We start from the raw sequence: 19,515 nt of genomic DNA, 5'->3' as shown, positions 1-19,515 counted from the left end.
TGATATGATTTGGACCAGTTTTACGTCCGAATGCCCTTCCTGACGCCAACCCTACGAGGATTGATGTATTCGCTATTGCGTGTAGGGCGTATCTGCTGTGTTTGATAGTGTGTTGCATGTAGAGAAGTATAGAGAGCCAAAGGAATTAGCGATAATAGATATCCTAGCGATGCCGGCCCCGAAGGGCCTTTGGTGTAAGGGTATATGACGTTAGGGATGTTATATTTCTTTCACTTCATAACAACTTACTACTAAGTATTTACTGTAAAGTGAGATAGGCCTAGATGCTTGCTGGCTACTATTCTAACATTGTCTAGGAAAAAATAAAGTAACTACTTATTAAATTAGTAACAATGCATTGAATAATTAATAATAACAAGACTGATTCTCCACCGCGTGCATGACACCTACTAGTGATACCCTGGTTTCCCAATTTATTTTACATCTAAACAAAATTGGTGGCATTGATTACGATTACTTTTGCCCAACGCGCATCCTCGTAATTAGTATAAGAGAAAGCAAAATTATATCGTACGGTAGGAATTATTTGATCAGATATATAATTTAAATCTTACCATTTGCGTCCGTGTAACATTTAAATCTATTTTCTACAACAATTTCTGTGTTTTTTTACACATTCAATTAATTTTAAAGTGTCTCCATATGCATAGATTTCAGTCCTAATGGCTTGAACTTCCTCATCATAGCCTAATAAGAGTCTAATATTGGACTGTAGTGATACAATTTCAAAGGAATAGCGCTAAACAAACGAAAACACCAGGGGACAGGTAGGCTGTACCACTGCTACATCACTACATCTCCACTACATCTTCAGTAACCTTATTGCCAATGCAATAAAAAAGTTACTACATCTTTCGCACAGCAATACCATAGTTAAAATTCGTTGGTCGTTTGCAAATAAATATTTATCTTCCAGATTACAAAACTGCAGCCTCCGTATCTGGATATTTATCTGACAGTCGTAACAGGCCTTTAATGCAACCTTGTGTAAAGATAATTTCCTCTCTTAGAACATATGGCACTTCGTCATTAATCACAGGAATTTCTAGGTAAGGTCGTCGCCTACACTCCTGTCTTATTTCGAATAAATGTCAATCCATTGTTCTTCAGTTTCGCCCAAGAACAGATGAGATAACTATTCATTTCACGGATGGTCAATTCTAACGAATGCGAGCGGATAGAGGTTTGCAATACAAAACACGCATTTTAAGATGGGGGTACAGCAACTTGTCATTCACCTAGTGCCGGCACGTCGTGATCGCACTGGCATGTCGAACATGGGTAGCTGATGAGAGTCTGCATACTGTATATATAATGACACATCAGTTGAATATTATTATTCTTCCCTCTGCTGTCCGCAATTATGATCATAGATCTTTTCACTGCATTCTTCTGAAGGCCACCTGCTACCGACATCATTCTTCTTCTTATTATTATTATTTTACCCCTTTTTCCCACGACTGTGGGGATGCGGGTGCGAAATGCGTAGCACATATGGACTTGGATCTGTTTTACGGCCGGGTGCCCTTCCTGATGCCAACCCTATGTGAAGGGAATATATTCACTATTGCGTGTTTCTATGTGATTGGTAGTGTGGTGTGTTTTCTGAATATGAGGAGAAGAGTGTTGGGACAAACACAGACACTCAGTTCCCGAACCAGAAGAATTCATCATACGCGATTAAAATCCCCGACCTGACCGGGAATCAAACCCGGAACCCTCTGAACCGAAGGCCCCAACGCTGACCATTCAGCCAAGGAGTCGGACTATTGGCATTCTTCTTATAACAATAAATAATTGCTTTGCAATTTAAGAATCTCATAATTGATCCACATTGACTTTACAGTACAGAAATATGTAAATTAAATTACGACCTTAGTCAATACACAAATGTTAATTAGAAAACACAATTAGCGATACATGTTTCGGCCATTTTGGGCTTTCTTCAGTCTTGAAAAGAATACAAAAGTTATAGAAAAGGATATAGAGAAAACACCACATTAAAAGTCTGTAAAACGGAACCAGTACTGAAGGGTCACACACGGTGTTTTTTTTTTTTTTTTTTTTGGCATTCGGGTCGAGGCCCACTCAGCCAGTGAGAATGCCTGTGAGGACATCCAGTGGTACGCGTGACTAGGCCGTGGATCAGAAGAAGGTAGGAGTGTTGTAGTACTATAGGGTAAGTTCGATGCTAGGTGAAGGACTTAGATTCGCAGTCCAATGTCAGAAAGAAATGCATATAACTCAAAGTAAGCATATTGATCACTTTTGTGGAGAATTGACGAAAGAATAGGGGGTAATTGGTATCCTAATGCCAATAAATTTTGAAGTAGGCAAGTGTAGAAATTCTGATACAATTGATATTTCTACAAGACTTCAAGAACAAATAGTTCATGGTGTCCTAATTCAATTAGCTTCTTTGCTGTAGATATAAAATGCAATTAAATAGTTTCATGGTGGATATAAGATAATTTTTAATTAGATTAAGCTTGTTGAAGCTCCTTTCTAAGGTAGTAGATGTTGTTGGGAGGGTTAGGTAAATCGTCAACGCGATTAGATATCTTCCATAATTTGTTTAGTTGATCAAATTAATTCATTGTCTCTAAATGTTCAGTCAAATTATTGAACTATTACAAACGTTGTTTGCTTTTTGTTTACAAGCTGCTTTACGTCACACCGACATTGGTAGGTCTTATGGCGACGATGGAATAGGAAAGGTCTAGGGGTGGGAAGGAAGCCTTAAGATACAGCCCCAGCATTTACCTGGTGTGAAAATGGGAAACCACGCAAAACAATCTTCAGGGCTACCGACAGTGGAATTCGAACCCACTATATCCCAAATGCAAGCTGATAGCTACATGAGACAAGCCGTACAGCCACTTGATCGGTAAACTACTATAAACTCTTACGTATGTGGTTTGAATTTCCATGACATAGGTCACCTTTTGGCCTTATTCATTAAGACGTCAGATCCACTGCATACCTGCCAACTTTACAAAACCAAAACTCAGGAGATTTTGATATGAAAATCAGAAAAAATCAGGAGAAATCAAGAGATACAACTGGTCAAAACTGCTTATTCTACATGTCTTGCACAATACAGTACTAGGGTACTATCTCAAAACCCGACTGTTGCTATATGAGGCTACAAGGCTAAAAATTACACATCTCTGTTCCCTCACAGGAAGTATGTGAATGAGATGATCGATCTCTGATAAGCCTTCCGAAAATAGTATGAACTCATGCCCCACACATGTGAATCAGTCATGCACTTAGATGCCATTACTTAGAAAATGCATAGGTTAAAATATTGCATCACGCTCCCGTGCGATAATGCGAAGCGCAAAGCTTTTTCTAATCAAGTAATAATTAAAATTCACCAGAATTGTCTCCAAATGGCTCCTAAAATCTCTACAAAAGTCACTATTTTTTGAATTTTGTCTCTAAATTACTAAAAAAGACTCCAAATCTAGCGACCAGAGTCTAGAATCGACTAGACTGGTGTAAGCGAACACGAACATTGTAACGGTTCAAATCCCGTTACAAAGTGATATCTGTATTTTTATTATTATTATTATTATTATTATTATTATTATTATTATTATTATTATTATTATTTCATCTGTGATATTATTATTATTATTATTATTGTATCATTATTATTATGATTATTATGTCCGTAGTATTATTATTTTATCTGTGAGATTACTATTATTATATTATCATTCTTATTCAATTCGATTCTGCAATGCTTGTCGCTTGCATGATTGTAGTTAACTGTATGCATATAAATATGTGTGTGTAGATTAACACCAAAGACACTTACAGCGAGAATTGTTATATATCAGATGTTGAGTGTGACATTGTTACATTGTGCAATACTGATGGAGTAAATACAGAGTCATCGCTACGTCATCGTGAGCATTTAGAACTGAGCTCAGTTCCTTTGATTTTCCTAGGGAGCCCCAGGCTATTTCACCATTGTATGTAATATCTGTCGCGTAGTGGGAGTATAATAACTATTTCTGGAGATTACGTAGGTGCGTCAACCAACGTCTATAAAAGGTGGCTGCATATTGTAGCGTCAGTCATTAGTTAAACGGAAGGTGTACAGTGAAGAAGTCAAATAGATAAGTGAACAGTCGATGAGTGAACAAGATGGAGAGACCTCAGTCGGTCAGTCAGTCATTATTCAATTGGAAGCAGAGGCCTAAGTCGGTCAGTTAACGACAGTCAACGAGTGTGAACGAGATGGAGAAAGCTCAGCGAACCATTGGTCTTTGATCATTGAGAGAGTGAGGCCAAAGTTGGTCGGTCACTTATTTGGAGATGCGGACGGGAAGGCTTACAACGAAGTCATAAAAGGATAAACCTGCAATGAGGTCATACAGTGCAGACTTACCAATAAGTCATATAATATGGAGAAGGATGCATCACCAAGTTAGGCGTGACACATGTACAGTAAACATCAGATCTTAGGAATACGCCGTAATTACACTCAAAATGTTGAAGGTACAGACAGTCAAGTGGAACAGTGAGGGATATATTTCGTAAAATTGTTAAATGTCCGGTCAAGAAGAATTCAAATTCATGCCTAGTTTCTTTCAGTTGCAATGTCATAATTTCATATTCTCATCTGTTTTAATCGCACCAGTTCTCACTATTTTATATATTGTTTCAAGAATATATTTTGTTCTATCAAATTAATTTAGCGTTTCATTTCTACAGTAAAATTACTTAACCTCAAATTTAATGGGGAAACCGAACGCCAATCTCCTTTTCCCAGAACTTATATGGTATGTTGTCAAAAGTAAGCTTATTACCCCACACCCTAGAGATAGTCAAGATTCTCATCCTATTATTGCTGCACCAAGTTGTAGCTGGCGCCCTTCAAATAACGTATGTGTAAGTAAGCAGGCAAGAAGTAAGTGTGAGTACGAGGTCCAGCGATTGTGTATTTTATTTAATGAATATTAATTTTCATAATTTCCATTTTAAATGAAGACATTTCATATTTTCAATATAAATGCAGTTTTATATGTTTCAAAAGATAGTCAGAGAGTTAGGAACTTAACATTTTGGCGCCCAACGTGGGGCTCGAATAAATTCAGAACTTGTTATGAATGACAGCATATCATAGGTTCATTTTGGGAAGAGTATGCACATTTAAGCCAACGGAATTATTACCGGTAAATGCTAGGAGTGTAATTTTGTGATATATATTTGTATTTTGGGGGTATGTCAAGGGATTTGAAGAGGGAAATTAATTTGAGATCGCGTGCTATCACTAGTGAACCAAAGATGGACAAGGAAGACAATGACAAGTCATGTGACGACGAGGTCATTGCTTCTGCGGACATCCAGAGTAGGGAGCAGGTGAATACGATGGAAGCTTCTGAGGTAATTCAGGAAAGTGCAGAAATTGAGAAGTACACTGAAACTCAGAAGGAAGTCCCAGGGAGGATGAACCAAGATCAATTTTCTTTGCTGATGGCCACAATAATTAGTTGTAATGAAGATAGGAATAAACACATGAAGTAATTACTCGAAAATAGGAATAAACAGGTGGAAGAAATGAGTAACTCTCTATGCAGCAACTTGGAACGAATAATTGAGAGTAGAAACGAATATTTTAATAAACATATTGGCTCTATGAGTAGTAAGATGGAAAAATTAATTGATAGTAACAGTGCGATCATTAGTAATATAGATACTAAGAATTAGAGATAAATAATCAAACATATAAGTTAGAAAGTAAGACAAATGAAGAATGTGTTGAAATGGGAGGTAAAATGCTAGGGGCTTTACGTTGCACCGACACAGATAGGTCTTATGGCGACGATGGGATAGGAAAGGCCTAGGAGTTGGAAGGAAGCGGCCGTGGCCTTAATTACGGTACAGCCCCAGCATTTGCCTGGTGTGAAAATGGGAAACCACGGAAAACCATCTTCAGGGCTGCCGATAGTGGGATTCGAACCTACTATCTCCCGGATGCAAGCTCACGGAGGTAAAATGAAGTTGGGTTGGAGGAATCTTCATATTCAGACCGAGCATGTCAAAGGAACATGTACAGAGAATATCGTACTGTTAAGTAATGAAATTTCTAAGAATCGGGAGGAAATTCATGAGGTAGTCGAGAAAAGATTGGACAAGATTTACAATGCAGTTGGGGAAGATACGAGAGAACAGACTAGTAGAAATGAACAAATTGAAAGCAAGCTTGTGGAGGTCACTGAACTACGGAACGAACCCACGCTATCACAGAAGGTGAGAGAGAGAGAGAAAGAGAGAGAGGAATAATTGCAGGAAGGAGTGAGAATAGAGGAAGAGAATGCTGAGAGATTAGCGGTAGAAGAAATTTTGAGTTGCCAGGAAGTGATACGGCAGGAATTTACAGGTGAGACAGCGGTAGAGGTGATAGTAGCGAGTGGTTTGTTCAGTAGGGATCGTGATTTAACTGGGTTTTCTGGAAAACAGTTCAATTCTATAGAATTTGTAAAAAGAGTTGAGAAAAGATTTGCAAGTAAGTTGAGGAATAATATTATTGAATGGGAATATGTGTTGGAGATTTTGTCTAATGTTTTATTGGTGAAAGTAAAATGTGGCTTCGAGTGTACTGGGATAATATGTCAGATTTAGGAGAATTTAAAGAGAAGTTCATTGATAGGCTTTGGGAGGAATGTGTGCAAGGGCGCGCGCGCGCGCGAGAGAGAGAGAGAGCGCATTATGTCTGGGGAAAGTAGTATAGTAGAGAGGGGGGGAAAATGTTAGCCGTGTATCAGAGGAGAGGTGGTAATCCTGATGAGCAGAGGATTAAGAGTTATGTCGATGGTGATAGCGGTCAGAAGAATAACCAGAGAGAATCGGAAGATGGGAGGCGTATAGATTTGAGTTATGAGAGAGAGGGTCAGAAGAGTAACCAGAGAGAATCGGAAGATGGGAGGCGTACAGATTTGAGTTATCAAAGAGACTATGATAGTCTTAATATGAATGATATCAAGGTGTCGTTATCGAGCCAGAGTGTTTCAGATTCACAGAAAATCGGGTAAGTTAAGTGGACAGGCCGAAGGTAGAAGTTGAACAGGTATGTAGTATAAGTAGTTGTGTAGTGAAAGTAGATTTAAGAGAACAGTGTGATTGTGACCTAAATAATGTTAAGTGAGATATTTAAGTAATGACGTAGTCGTAGTTAATGAAGAAATTAATGGTAGCAGTAAGTTAGACGTAAGAAGTGATCTGTTAAAGTGATGTAAGTACTTGTGATACTGGGAATATACTGTAAGTAGTGAAGTAGTAACTCCGATGATAGAAATTGTGACATAAAGAAGGTAAGTGAAGGTACTATTGGATATTATAACAGTCGTTGGGTAAGTCACAGTGAGTAAATAAAATGATAGCGGTACCAATCACGATAGAAGATAATTGTAAGTTTCAGCCATGCCTTGTTGTACCAAAGCTTGAGTATTCAGTTATTTTGGGAGCTGACTTGGTTGAAAATCATGGAGGTGGAATAGACATTGATTTAGGTAGTGTGTGCTTGTTCTGGGATATAACTAGCAAAGAAGTACCGGTACGTATTAATTATGATGGTCTGAGGTAAGTGTGTTGGTGACGTATGTTCTTTGAAAGATATGAGAGGGAAGTGAAGGTGTTCCTAGTGAGAGGGAATGTTTTGAGGCGTGTTACGTGTCTATAACGACCAGTATCCGAGGGATAGTCGGTATGAGGCAGTGACGTGAGGTAATTTGAGTGAATTACAGGAGGAGTAATTGTGTTCGATGTTAGGTAAGCATCGAGATGTATTTAGTGGTAAGTGTGGAAGAACACGTATATGAACATAAATTTGTTGTGCATGACCATTCATCATTTGTGGGAGGTAAGTACCCCATTCAACTTAAATATGCTAGTGAAGTCTAAGAACAGATAAGCATTATGCTGGATTACGGAATAATTGAACCATCTTGTAGCCATAGTATTGATCCTTTAATTATTGTTGCCAAGAAGGATGCGATTTATTGAGGTATGTAGGTTAATAAGGGCAAAATTGATTCAGGTTGGGTGACAAGGTACTACTCAGAGTTCCATTTCCATCATCTGCAGAGGCGGGAAAATTGTCTAAATTCTTTCTTTTGTGAAAGAAAAGAAAACCTACAACCTGTTTTCCAGTCATTGACCGGGTCAGGGATGTAATGAATGAAGCAGATATAGGCTGTTAGTACGATGGGGTCGCCACTCCCAAAGTGATTATTAATGAATGATAGATGCTATGAAATGAGAATGGAGAGTGTTGCTGGAATGAAAGATGACAGGGAAAACCGGAGTACCCGGAGAAAAACCTGTCCGGCCTCCGCTTTGTCCAGCACAAATCTCACATGGAGTGACCGGGATTTGAACCACGGTATCCAGCGGTGAGAGGCTGACGTGCTGCCGTCTGAGCCACGGATGCTCTTCTTTCTTTTGTATCAGGGGTATTTTACTATTGTGAACCGTATCGGGAAGTGTGTATATTCCTTAAAAGATCAGGAAGGGAAGATTGTCGGTACTTACAACATTAGGAAATTGAAGAAGTACTTCATGTGAGATTTGTTGAGATAAAATAAGATGATTAATTTTTGTGAGAAACTGGCAAAATTAAGCTAACATATGTGAATTTGCGTGTGAACCAAGTGTCTTACTTCACAAAAAGTTTTGATATGTTAAAAAAGAAAAAGAAGAATGTAGTGTAATCATTTAAAATTATTTGTATGTGTTAAATTGAGTTAAAAAGAAAATTATTGTTGTATACTCATTTAAAGTGTTTATATGTGTCACTGTTTTATATATAAATTATGTTGTTCATAAATCAATCGATTCTTTGTGCTTCGATTTATTTATGAGGGAGGCGAATTGTAACGGTTCAAATCCCGTTACAAAGTGATATCTGTATTATTATTATTATTATTATTATTATTATTATTATTATTATTATTTCATCTGTGATATCATTATTATTATTGTATCATTATTATTATGATTATTATGTCCGTAGTATTATTATTTTATCTGTGAGGTTACTATTATTATATTATCATTCTTATTCAATTCGATTCTGCAATGCTTGTCGCTTGCATGATTGTAGTTAACTGTATGCATATAAATATGTGTGTGTAGATTAACACTAAAGACACTTACAGCAAGAATTGTTATATATCAGATGTTGAGTGTGACATTGTTACATTGTGCAATACTGATGGAGTAAATACAGAGTCATCGCTATGTCATCGTGAGAATTTAGAACTGAGCTCAGTTCCTTTGATTTTCCTAGGGAGCCCCAGGCTATTTCACCATTGTATGTAATATCTGTCGCGTAGTGGGAGTATAATAACTATTTCTGGAGATTACGTAGGTGCGTCAACCAACGTCTATAAAAGGTGGCTGCATATTGTAGCGTCAGTCATTAGTTAAACGGAAGGTGTACAGTGAAGAAGTCAAATAGATAAGTGAACAGTCGATGAGTGAACGAGATGGAGAGACCTCAGTCGGTCAGTCAGTCATTATTCAATTGGAAGCAGAGGCCTAAGTCGGTCAGTTAACGACAGTCAACGAATGTGAACGAGATGGAGAAGGCTCAGCGAACCATTAGTCTTTGGTCATTGAGAGAGTGAGGCCAAAGTTGGTCGGTCACTTATTTGGAGATACGGACGGGAAGACTTACAACGAAGTCATAGAAGGATAGACCTGCAATGAGGTCATACAGTGCAGACTTACCAATAAGTCATATAATATGGAGAAGGATGCATCACCAAGTTAGGCGTGACACATGTACAGTAAACATCAGATCTTAGGAATACGCCGTAATTACACTCAAAATGTTGAAGGTACAGACAGTCAAGTGGAACAGTGAGGGATATATGTCATAAAATTGTTAAATGTCCGGTCAAGAAGAATTCAAATTCATGCCTAGTTTCTTTCAGTTGCAATGTCATAATTTCATATTCTCATCTGGTTTAATCGCACCAGTTCTCACTGTTTTATATATTGTTTCAAGAATATATTTTGTTCTATCAAATTAATTTACCGTTCCATTTCTACAGTAAAATTACTTAACCTCAAATTTAATGGGGAAACCGAACGCCAATCTCCTTTTCCCAGAACTTATATGGTATGTTGTCAAAAGTAAGCTTATTACCCCACACCCTAGGGATAGTCAAGATTCTCGTTCTATTATTGCTGCACCGAGTTGTAGCTGGCGCCCTTCAAATAACGTATGTGTAAGTAAGCAGGTAAGAAGTAAGTGTGAGTAGGAGGTCCAGCGACTGTGTATTTTATTTAGTGAATAGTAATTTTCATAATTTCCATTTTAAATGAAGATATTTCATATTTTCAATATAAATGCAGTTTTATATGTTTCAAAAGATAGTCAGAGAGTTAGGAACTTAACAACATAGCTCACGAGAACTAGAGATCTACAATCGATATACGCGTCGCGATATACAGGCTTCAATAAATATCGCACATTCGCCCGCATTTCTTGTAAGTTATTAATAAACGTCGATATTTAATTTGAAAGCGGCCAATGAGCGGAGGACTTACGGCTACTGGCGTACAAAGCTGAAATGGCAGGATTTGAAACCAAATGTTTGAAGTTTACCAAAAAATGAGCTAAAATTGGGAGAAATAATAGAATAATGGGGAGGCGGGAAACACTGTTGAAAATCGGGAGTCTCTCGCCTAAATCGGGAAATTTGGCAGGTATGCTACTGTATATATTATAAACTATTATAAACCGTGGTTAGCCGGTTCGAGTAATGTTGGTCAAAAAAATTTCTCCATCAGAATGTCGACTGGCGGGGTGGGAGGGGTGGTGGTAAACAGTTTATAATCACTAAATTTCGTGCCAAAAGTTTGGAATCATTACATTTCATGTGGAGTGACGGCACATGATGCTGTTGATGGTGATTCCCCCGTTTGCCTTGAGCAGACCCCTTGGTGGTATTCGAAAGGAGTACACTACGTGTCAACAGCGGGTTTCACCCTCTCCTTTCGTACTATCTCACATCACGCCATTCATTTCATCTCATTAACTCTCCTCTAATGAGGAAGGGTATTCAGTCGTAAGAACTCGCTGCGAAGATTCATATCACTTCATACCCGACCCGGTAGAGAAATGGGGCGAAGGTTTTACAATAACTTTTGAATTTCCATGAAATGAAATTTAAAGTTAAAGGACAAGTAGAATGCATTTTTTAATTTTCCGTCGTCTCTGTCTGTCTGTCTGTCTGTCTGTCTGTCTGTCTGTCTGTCTGTCTGTCTGTCTGTCTGTCTGTCTGTCTGTCTGTACATCTCGAGAAAATGGCTGAAGAGAATTTAATGAAAATCGGTACCGGTATGTAAAGTCAGGGAATGAGGCAGTACAATCTAGGCCATAAATAATTTTATTAACGCTGAGTGAAATGCTAGTTTAGGGGAAGGCCTAAAATTTAATTCTCAAATATCTATATTATTAGTGGTCCTATAGATAAATACTGCATAACTAAAGTTATATAGAATTACATTTCCGATCATTCTTTTTCTTTTGATTAAACAAGAAAAGCAATGTGTGCCGCAAATGTTCTTTTTCAGGCACTGAACGATACAACACGGACGCTAACGTTTGTCGGACTCAACTTGTGTGTGTTGGTAGGATAATGTCGGACGAACAAACTGACGTATGTGTCAAATTCATACGCTGCGTACTGTTCGCCGGCGCCATCTCTTAATGAAACCGGAAAAGACGTATGCATACACCTGGCACTGTTAGTCCAAAGTACCACTGCCTTCGTAATATACAGGCCGTACTGTAGAAAGCGCGCCAAGCCCATCAGCTGATCAATTGAGGCGAGCTAAGCGAATGTTACAAGTTGTGCTTGTGAATATAATTCGTAAGGATTGGGGGCATTCTTTGGATAATTGTGACTGTTGAAAAATAGAGCTTTATATTTAAATACATTGCATGTTTGTTCTTTAAATGCATCACATCAGGATTTACGTAAACAGCTGTTAAGATAATGAGACCCCATATTTTACGTTAGGGATGGTATATTCACTTGATGAATAGTATAAATTCAAGGGACGTAATATTTATCGTGGAATTTATTCATGTAATTGTTATCGTATAACACGTTTTTCTGTGTAAATAAAAAGTGCGAATTTAAATACCGGTACAGTGTGTGAAAGTTTGCAGTTGCCACAATGCTAAGAACTTTTGCGTACCACGGCGAAAATACAACTATACAAATAAATATACACTAATATATTCTTTTTTATGTATGAGGACAGGGCATCTTTATGAAAAATGAAAATCCCAACCGAAAATGTACCTGTTACTGAGAATAAAGGAGGATGTTTCACTCATTTTTCCGAGCTGATGATGAGTTCTGCTTTTGACTTTCTTGTTACACAGATTTACAACAGGGCGTTTTAATGTTGATACAGAACAAGCACAAAAGTGAACAGTAACCAGTTGAACCTACATATGGTTATTTTTTTTCGGTTAGTAATGTTGAGTACCCTACGCGCTGCCTTTTCTCCCCAAAATTGATATCAGTAAAAGAAGAAATTGTAGAACTAAAGACAATGTATAAAACCTAACCTTCTGTTAAATGCTTTTAGCACTTTATTCACATATTGTAATATTTTAAAATTAAACTATTGCTGGTAGATAACATTTAGATGTTTTGAAGCAATGCAACATAATAATTAAGCAATTAATACTTCAGTGATAATTAGGAAATTATTCCTCGGCAATATCCGTGAATGCGGGAAGTTACTAACAGATCTTGCTGGTCAGTGCAGTAATATTTGAGAAAACATGGTCTATTCCTAAACAAAAAAATGATACAAATGTTTGGTGGAAGAAAGGGTCTGAAGGATAGTGCCAGAATTGTCAAGAAAAATAACAAGAAAGCTACTGTACTTATGACCATCTAGAGGTATGGAGGTATAGTCTATTATTATTATTATTATTATTATTATTATTATTATTATTATTATTATTATTATTATTATTATTATTATTATTACTGTACGTTTGTTTTCTCCATATTTTCATAAATACATAATAATTATTTGTTGGTTACACTGAAGAGTAAAACCGTCAAGCTTTGACCGTGTATATCACACTTCAAACTTACTTCTCCTAAAATTACATAGATCTGACTTACGAGTTGTGATGCGATTACAAGTGATAATGATCTCACCTGTTATATTAATACAACATTTGTGAATCTTTCATCATTACAAGGTACAGACGTATCATGTACTTGCATTGCACGGGTCGGACGGAGGAAACAGAGCTAGAGTACGGCCTGAACATCACGAAGGCAGTGAATGTACACACATTTTACAAGGTAGGTAAGGGTTATTCTGCCCGAAGGCAGGTCCGAACCTCCGTAGAGGTGTTCCTGAGCCGGAGTTTACGAACGGTAGGGTGGCCAGTTCCTTTCCGCTCCTCCATTCCCTTACCCCAAACCAACAGCGCGTGGCAACCCATCCAACTCCTGACCACGCCCAATGTTGCTTAACTTCGGAGATCTCACGGGATCCGGTGTTTCAACACGGCTACGGCCGTTGGCACATTTTACAAGTATAAACATTAAAATACAATATGTCAAGATACACCTTGGCTTACCTTGTTATTAATAGTTATGTGTTAGATTCACCCTTCTTTCTTTAGCTGTGACAAATCTATCGATTGCTCGCTTACTGATATAAGAAATTCCATGGATCACCCTACTTTCTATGGAGAGAATAGCCACCGAGCTGCCATTACATTTGTCAGGAATGTGTTTCTTCTTTGCGATGAGGCCTGCCAGGGACCACAAGTCAATTTCAATTCATCATTCCTTGTTGTTTCCTCCTCCGTTGTTTGTAGTATTCCTTCATTGCACTATTCTTCTCTCCTCTAATCCCCCTGTGGGTGTGGGCGGTAGAATGACACCCAGGGTATCCTCTGACCCAAGGGCTCTGAATTTGGGAACGTGGGTTGGCGACTACGGGGCCCTTAGCTGAGTCCTGGCATTGCTTCCACTTACTTGTGTCGGGCTCCTTACTTTCATCTATCCTATCCGACCCCCCTTGGTCAATTCTTGCTCTTTTCCGACCCCGACAGTATTAGAGCATTCGAGGCCTAGGAAGGTTTTCGTTTACGCGCCCTTCGTGCCCCTTATCTTTCTTTGGCCGACACCTTCATTTTTCGAAGTGTCAGATCCCTTCCATTTTTTCTCTCTGATTAGTGTTATATAGAGGATGGTTGCCTAGTTGTACTTCCCCTTCAAACAATAATCACCACCACTCCTCAGATCACTTTGGACCGTAGAGAAATACATTTCACATTCCATGGTAATCATTGGCATGGTGTGGTTATAATTATTTTAAACTATGACACACATTCGGAAATAAAAGGCAATGAACTGTGTGATTTTCCTTTTTTCCAGACAGTAACCTGCCACCCCTTCTCGGCTGCAGTTTGCGTGTGACGGAGGGTTTCGCAATACAGCAGAACTCTTCTCCAAGAAACATACCCAAGGACAACATCTGGAGACCAGGTGCTTGAAACGTCTGTTCTACGGTCACACAGGGGTTGTGACCGGGAGCTGATATATACGATGTTACACACTATTCTGAAGCCAAATTTCTTACTAGTTTAAAACTTGTGTGTAATGTACAGCAGGACCGCGATAATCCGGTACTCGATAGTGACTGGAATATCTTCTGTTATGTTTAATAAATAACAATCAATAGTTTTTGTACATTAATACTGTAGTTTTGTATCCCCTTGTTTAAACAAGGTTTTTAAAAATGACCTCGATAATTCAGCATTGGCAAATCACCGAGTACGCCGGATTATCGCGGTCCTACTGTATGGATTTTTCCCCATATTTTTCCCGTTCAACTTACATCTCATGGGCTGACGACACTTCGCAAGCCTTAATCATCTTTGTGAAATTCGCAAAGAGGAGCCAGAAATACGTTGCTGAAGTTATGAATCTCCACATTATACAAAATTATTTTTGTAAAAAAAAAAGGAGCTCAATCCAAGAAATAAACATTCCTACGATGTTTCAGAGGACTCGGAAGAAAATTCAAGCTATTCCATGAGTTAACAGTCTGACATGTTTCACGACCTCGACATCATCAGACACCTTTGCAAGGCTTACAGATGGCAATTCAGTTTGAACTGTACCAAATGCTTGGTAATTACCACATTTTATTTCATTAAAATTAACTTTCTTTGGGTTTTCAAGGCCATGGTAGAATACAAATAAGTACAAAATTACTTTCCTAAATCATTTCACTAAAAGTTCCTTGTACGGTTGCTTCTCTACTCATAATATGGTGGAATTCTTATAACAACGGATAGGGAATCTGCCACCTGGGGCGACTGCCCTAAATGCAGATCAGTATTGACTGATTGATTGATTGATTGATTGAACCGAGGATGCATTTTCTCGAGACGAATCTGTGAGTGTACAAGGAAACTAAAATTACGACTGCCGGGCTGAGCCGCTCAGGCTTTGGCTGAGTCTCTGGCTTTCTGATCCCGCGATTACGAACACCTGTTCAGAATTAGTTACTATCGCAATCTTCCGGCGATGTAATGCAATAGTAACTTTGGGAGCTGTGGCCAACATAACAGAGGAGGTGGTGGATCCTTGTGGTGAAGTAAACTATGCGCTGAAAACCAGTCGCCTAAGTTTGATATTGCTGAACAGTTTTCCTTATTGATGAGAATTTACAGTTTTACAATGAAATATAATTTTCTTAGCATTATTTGAGCCCAATTTTTGACTTCAAATATCGAGAGAAAATTAAAACAAAAACCTTTTCGTTCTCTAGGGAGGACACCGTCCGGAAATTAAGGGTCGGCCGCTACTGCTGATAGCAGTGGCGCGGCGTGTCGTCTGCGTATGAATTTCAGTTCTAATTTAAGGGCCAACTTCTAGCGAGGTTCGAACTCCACTGTCGGCTCGGCAGCCCTGAAGATTGTTTTCCGTGGTTTCACATTTTCACACCAGGCAAATGCTGGGGCTGTACCTTAATTAAGGCCACAGCCGCTTCCTTCCCGTTCCTAGGCCTTTCCTGTCCCACCGTCGCTATAAGACATATCTGTGTCGGTGCAACGTAAAGCAAATAGCAAAAAAAAAAAAAAAAAAAAAAAATCATCTAGCCACGTTTAGAGAGGCTGCAGAGATCATAACAAGAAGAGAAAAAGCAAAGCTTTCATTTACAAAATTCCCCCGCAATAAGAATGGGCAATTCCTCACGCCTCGAAAGGTGAATAGAGAAGCAGCGTTGTTTCCTCCCTCTGAGAATCATAACAATGTCTTTGTCCTTCCTATTTCTTAATTTTCATTTCACCTTGTATGTGTAACGCGCCAAGCGGTAGTTATGTATTTTTGAGAACAATTTGATTTTTGGAGTGTTTGAAATGCGAACTTTATAAATGTATTATAATAAACGTGCATCGTTCTGGAGTTGAATGACGAACATGTTACTCAAAATCGAAGGTCACTACAATGATCATTCACCCAAGGAACCGGATAATAATAATAATAATACACATTAACGTTTCCGGGTCAAAAATATGTGGATGAAACAGAAAGCAAATCTTACCTGAGGCATATACCCCACCCTAGGGCCTGGAACACCGCTACCTTTGGCCCCAGGCCGCCCGCCCAACACCCAGATATCTCCTGAGTTCAGGTTCTGACAGCCCACTACGCAACTGAGAAGTGTTGTCTTTCCGCAGCCACTGGCTCCCAGTAAACCATATCTGTAACACAAAAGAACTGTTGTTAACATGAGACAGTCACACGGGTCACTGGCTGGCACAAGGCGTTGTCCTTATAAACTGAGCTTGCACCGTTTGGTGCAATGGCTTTGATAATAATAATAATAATAATAATAATAATAATAATAATAATAATAATAATAATAATAATAATAATAATAATACACTGTTTACGCCCACATTGGAGAAGTACATCAAAAATAATTTTTATTTAGTCACTTTACTGTCCAGGTTTGGTTTCTTCCTCGGACTCGGCGAGGAGTGTCACCTCTACCGCCTCAAGTGTAGTGTCCTGGAGCGTGAGACATTTCGCCGGGGATACAATTGGGAAGGAGGACCAGTACTTCGCCAAGGTGGACTCGCTATGGTAAACAAGAGCCTTGTGAAGGGATGGGAAGATTGGAAGGTATAGGCAAGGAAGAGGGAAAGAAGCGGCCGTGGCCTTAAGTTAAATACCATTCCGGCATTTCCCTGGAGAAAAAGTGGGAAATTATGGAAAAGCAGTTCAAGGATGGCTGAGGTGGGTATCAAGCCTCCTCTGCTCAGTTGACCTCCCGTGGCTGAATGGACCCTGTTCCAGTCCTCGAACCACTTTCCAAATTTCTATGAATGGATGGTTTATTTCATACAGTACCGTCTTTCGCTTCTAACAAACAAACAAACAAACAAACAAACAAACAAACAAACAAACAAACAAACAAATAAATAAATAAATAAATAAATAAATAAATAAATAAATAAACAAATAAATAAATAAATAAATAAATTTGTGTATTGACTAATTAATAGTCAGTGTTAAGTGTTAGCAAGGAAAGACATTCCCTCTCCGTAGTCGAAGGTCGTACGAGCGGTGTAGGCGTAGCGTGCTTGCCACTTAACCGGAGGCCCCGGGATCGATCACCGGCAAGGTCAGGGATTTTTACCTGGATCTTAGGGCTGGTTAGAGCCTCCTTGATTAGAGTTGAGGAGCTATCTGACGGTGAGATAGCGGCCCCCATCTAGAAAGCCGAGAATAATAGCCGAGAGGATTCGTCGTGTGGACCACACGACACCTCGTAATCTGCAGGCCTTTGGGTTGAGCAGCGGTCGCTTGGTAAGCTAAGGCCCTTTGGGGCTGTTGCGCCATTGGGGTTTGGTTTGTTCATTAGAACGTCGTACACCGACAATCACTGTTACGTTTTGTTATGTCCTGAGATCACGTTATTGTATCCTTACTCTTGTAAGATGGGGACCGGGAACTTTGGTTTTATCAGAACATATCATGAGTTGAAAGTAACTTTATTTTGCGGAAACCAACCGGACATAGTTCACATTAAACTATATGTCATACTCTTGATCTGGAAAACATGTTGTAGGTTTTCATTTTTTCATTTTCATACTCTTGATAGAGTTAACGGCCCACTTAAAAGTATTTTCTATTGGTTTTTTCACCCAACTCAGTGGTTGACGTATCGCACTAGTCCGGGCTAACAACACTCATCAAAAAAAAAAAAAAAAAGAAGTCAACATGTACAGTTTCTGCTGTGTTGAGGTGGAACAGATATCATATAATGTCAAACTCAGAATCGTACATGAAACGAAAACGTACACTTCTTGATAACTTTGGTCTCAGTATGAAAATAAAATCACTCAATGTGTAATTAAACCAAGCAAATCAAGGGATTTCCTCAGTTAGAATGTCACAAATTAAAAACAGTTTTCAGTGTAATCCTGCACGAACCCCGAGGTATTATTGAATGCTCGTTGTTTTGTTTACAGTTTGCTTTACGTCGCACCGACACAGTTAAGTCTTATGGCGACGATGGGATAGGAAAGGTCTAGGGGTGGGAAGGAAGCAGCTGTGTCCTTAATTAAGGCACAGCCCCAGCACTTGCCTGGTGTGAAAATGGTAAACCACGGAAAACCATATTCAGGGCTGCCGAGATTGGGGGTTCGAACCCACTATCTCCCGAATGCAAGCTCACAGCTGCGCGCCCCTAACGGCACGACCAACTCACCCGGTACTCTTGAATGCAATGGGCATGGTCTGTACTAAAACATTGAGTATTTCTTGAGGCAACCGGTTCTACTCCTCGATGGCAGCATCTTTTAGGGCCTGAATCGTTATTGGTGGATGTTGACGGTTAAAATGCTATTTTAAGAAAGGTCCAGGCATGCTCTATACAGTTCATGTCGGAGGAAGACGCTGGCCACTCCATACTGCGGATCCAGTGATCCTCCAGGCATCACTTTCTGCTATGCACTACCTGCCTTTCCACTCCGGCTGAGAGCGCGAACATTGAACTAGTGCATAATTTCTCCACCAACCACCTTTCAGCGCTACTAGGATGTCGGTCGGTCGGCGCGCTGGCAGGCACTAATTTTTTCTTTCCTGTCGTGCATGGTCTTTACTAAAAGTGACGTCCTGACGATTCTAGGAATGTGGCAGGTCGAAGGCTAGGAATAGAGGTCGGTCTTGATTGGTAGTGTGAGGAATCTTTGACTGCAGTACTTTTCCATTGGATAGTCGTCTCATCATTTTCACGTCTTGTGGTTTCTGAAACCAATCTTAGAATGACTAAACCAATAGTTTCAACCTGCCTGATGACTGTGTCACAAGCACTGACATCAGACAGAAACTTCAACACCAGACAGCCTCTTCGAAAAGAAATAGGCAACGAGAAGTTTGTAAGAGGTTGATATGC

At 39.2% G+C, this 19,515-nt stretch overlaps 1 protein-coding gene across 1 annotated transcript in view; it reads right to left on the bottom strand.

Annotated features, from left to right (window-relative positions):
* The window catches only part of LOC136877238 (ABC transporter G family member 23), a 333,038-nt gene that overhangs the window by 158,698 nt on the left and 154,825 nt on the right, over window positions 1-19,515 (bottom strand). Inside the window, exon 3 of the mRNA XM_067151098.2 lies at window positions 16,654-16,813. Within this exon, the coding sequence (XP_067007199.2) occupies window positions 16,654-16,813 (160 nt within the window). The remainder of the gene's footprint in view (window positions 1-16,653; window positions 16,814-19,515) is intronic.

Source organism: Anabrus simplex, chromosome 7 (assembly GCF_040414725.1).
Source record: "Anabrus simplex isolate iqAnaSimp1 chromosome 7, ASM4041472v1, whole genome shotgun sequence".
Classification (NCBI taxonomy): Eukaryota; Metazoa; Arthropoda; class Insecta; order Orthoptera; family Tettigoniidae; genus Anabrus; species Anabrus simplex.
The sequence above is the reverse complement of the archived record's forward strand: the minus strand, read 5'-3'. Positions and strand labels throughout refer to the sequence as shown.